Source organism: Phalaenopsis equestris, unplaced genomic scaffold (genome assembly GCF_001263595.1).
Source record: "Phalaenopsis equestris unplaced genomic scaffold, ASM126359v1 Scaffold000002, whole genome shotgun sequence".
In the NCBI taxonomy this organism is placed as follows: Eukaryota; Viridiplantae; Streptophyta; class Magnoliopsida; order Asparagales; family Orchidaceae; genus Phalaenopsis; species Phalaenopsis equestris.
The window spans coordinates 78347404-78350968 of record NW_018164444.1 but is presented as its reverse complement, the minus strand read 5'-3'; the positions used below and the strand labels follow the sequence as shown (position 1 = coordinate 78350968).

General features: G+C 30.7%; 1 protein-coding gene across 1 annotated transcript in view; it reads right to left on the bottom strand.

The window, feature by feature from the left end:
• Positions 1-727: 727 nt before the first annotated feature.
• Positions 728-3565, bottom strand: part of LOC110039281 (bifunctional riboflavin kinase/FMN phosphatase) — a gene marked incomplete in the record, with an annotated part of 27435 nt that continues 24597 nt past the window's right edge. The window contains 2 exon segments of the mRNA XM_020744289.1: positions 728-1006; positions 1099-1182. Coding sequence (XP_020599948.1) covers positions 860-1006; positions 1099-1182 — 231 coding nt within the window.

Below are 3565 nucleotides of genomic sequence, written 5' to 3'. Positions count from 1 at the left end.
AAAGAAGCTGGTACACCATGATCGAACCAAATATATAGAGATTGACCAACACTATCTCTGAGAAAGTCAATAAAAGGGTTATTCAGCTGAGATATATCCAAACTCAGTATCAGATTACTAATATTCTTACCAAGTCTCTTTCTCAGTACCAATTCAGTGATCTAAGCAACAAGTTTGGGATGTATGATATACCCAACTTGAATTGGAGTATTTATATGCATATCCGATTTAGGAAACTGTGAATCCACTATTACATTTGAGGGGAGAAAATATTCAACCTTAATATCCATTATCGTGCTTTTATTTCCTTTTTTCACAATGATGATTTGAATTTCCCTCCAATTATATGAGGGTTAGTCTGAGTTGTATATATATTTGTTATTTTCTTAATGAGAAAATTAGAGAATTTTTTCCTCTAAAAACATACAAAATATATTCACTGCAATAAAAAAAAAATAAAAACATAATCAAGTGATTTCATTCTAGCACAATTGTGTACACAGAAGATTTGCAATTTCTGGAAGGATTTTCTATTATACATTTGTCACATAAAAAAAATATTATACAAGCCACACAAATTTTATGTGAATATCAAACTTTAGGTGTTAGATATGTAAATATTTGTTTAGTGGCTAAATTTCCCTTCCATAAAATGCAACACGACTAAACAAAGCCTAAAATAAATGATATTTTTTTTTAAATAAAAACTAGCTACTTTGTACTAAGTTACAACTTTTTTCATCATTTATTAAATGCAAACAATATAAAATTGTTTTATTCAATGTTTGCTCGTTGTAATATGGTGTAGTTATTTGACAGAGATTACGATTTCCAAATAATAGTTGCTTCATCTCCACCATTAGCAACAATTGTTCAATTGAAAAGAATTTTTTAAATATGGATCATCTTTGTAACCTGCGTATATTGGAAGCTCAAGGGCTTTCTCTGCTATCCTCCCATCCTGACGGATTCTCTGAATCAAGCTATCAAGTGATGGAAAATTAGCCTACATTTGAAAAATAAAAAAGTAATATTAGCCTAAAACAAAAAAAAAATGTTATAGGGAGGCAAATAAAATTTCTTTTTTCGTCCTAATACCTCTGGCCTTATATAGCCCACGACAACAAGGCGTAGCTCCTCCCCATAGAAATCATCATCGAATTCATGGAGAAGCCATGGCTCCTGCAGGGACAAAATTCTTCAGAAATATTTTTTATTCAAAATTTTCGTCAGCCAAATTAGAAGGTCTGTATGGGATCATTTTTATTTTTTGCTTCAATTTTGTATGTTTGTTTTGTTTTGTTGATTATATTTTGATTTGAAATAAAAAATATTTTTTATGTTGAAAACAAAAGAAAAAACATGTGAACATGCACCAAACAAAAATATTTTAAAAATAAAAGTAAAAACAAAAAATAAAACCGACATTTACATACAAAACAATTCTTATATATTTACAAATCTAGCACCCAAACTTTAACTTTACATTTATAACACTCAAATCATTCCTATCATATAAATTTTAAGAAGTGAAATGCACCATCTCATCCTTAGGAAAGGTGTCATGTATGAAAATATGAAGTTTAGGTGTAAGATATGTGTAAATACATAAGAATTCAGTGGTATGCATGTAATTTATGTGAAAAAAACAAAAGAAACGTCATAATATAAGCCTTCACAATCATTGATTTCAATATGCATTCTAAAACAAATATCTTCAATAACTATTACCCCATAGTCCTTTAAATATAATCATGATGGTCAATGATTGATGTTTGTAGCGGTGTTCTTTAGGTATTATTCATTAAAAACATATGTTGCCAACTATTGTTTTGCAGATGATATAACTATGGAGTTCCAAATTTCCATTTTATATGTTTTTTTCATAATTTTATAATGCAATTTGGGGTGTCCTATAGATATACGCAAATTTTAGAGGAAAAAGGCAATGAATTGCTTATGGTATTCCAAATTCAAATTGGATGATGATTGTCCGCATTGGGAATTAAAAAACAAAAAAAAAAGTAATCTGAATTTAAGTTGAACTTGATACCATACCAACCTTATCTACCGATCCAGACTATAAAGAGTTTACAGTGGCCTAAAAAATACAATTAAAAATTTTTTTCTTGAAAATTTTCACTTTCTAGTTTCAATTTTGTAACTATAAATTAGATACATGAACGAAAGGGGAAGGGAAATTAGGTGAATTTATGAACCGTTTCTCTAATCACTTTTCATAAGACGTGATATAAAGATTCTCATAATCACTTTGGATTTATGTCGGGCAGCTCTACTATGGAAGCAATACATTTCTGAGAGGTTTGACGGAGAAATACAGAGAGAGTAAGGAGGATCTACATATGATTTTTATTGATTTAGAAAAAACTTACAACGAGGTTCCAAGAGAAGCTTTGGAGAGTTCTAGAAAAGAAAGGTGTTGATATGACTTATATTCAAATCATTAAAATGCATGCTAGAGTTCTTAATGCATGCTAGAGTTCTTACTTATGTTCGAACAAAAGGAGGATTGACCAACTATTTTCCTTTCAATTGGATTACATCAGGGATCGGCTTTAGACCCATATCTTTTCACTTTAGTTATGGATGCTCTTACTAGACATTTACAAGAGAATGTTAGTGTATGCTTTTCACTGATGATATCCTTCTTGTGGATAAGATTAGAGAAACGGTTCATGAAAACTTGAATTATGGAGGACTGCTTTAGAGCCTAAAGACTTTCGTTTGACTAGATGTAAAACTAATACATGGAATGTAATTTTAGTACTAATAGATCTAGTGGCAAAGTTGTAACAATGGGTGATCAATTCATTAAAATGTGTGAACATTTCAGATGTATCGGGTCTATTGTTCAAAGTGGTGGTGATATAGATGGGGATGTTATTAGTAGAATTCATGTTGGATGGTTGAAGTGGGGGAATGCATGGGAATGCATTGGGCCTATTGTGTTTGGGCCTATTGTGTCATAGAAAAGTACTGCTTTAAGAAAATTTTATAAAATGGTGGTGAGACTTGAAATGTTTTATGGCACGGAATGTTGGCCTATAAAAGAGAAGCATAAAACTAAGTTAAGTGTTGATAAGATGAGAATGCTTAGGAGGACGAGTGGTTTACACTTAGAGACAAAATGTGAAAAAAATATATTTGTGAAAGGGTGGGTTTAGGTCCAGTGGCAAACAGGAGTGAAGAGAGTCATTAAACGTTGGTAATTTGATGATCCGGTTATGAGAGTAGATGTATTAGATTCAACTTATGTTAAGAAAGATAGACATAGATCTAAAAAGACTTTAGCATATTGTATAAAAAATGATCTTAATTTATTGGAATTAAATGAAAATAAGACTCTAAATAGGATACAATGAAGAAGAAGGATTCATGTGTCGACCCAACTTTTAGTGGGATAAAGCCTTGTTGTTGTTGTAGCAATAGTGTTTTGGGACAAGAGAGCTACAAAATGGACATGGAACAGCAAATTAAGAGCAAGAACAAAAATAGTTTATTATAAGTATGTATGTATGTGTGTATATATATATATATATCTATA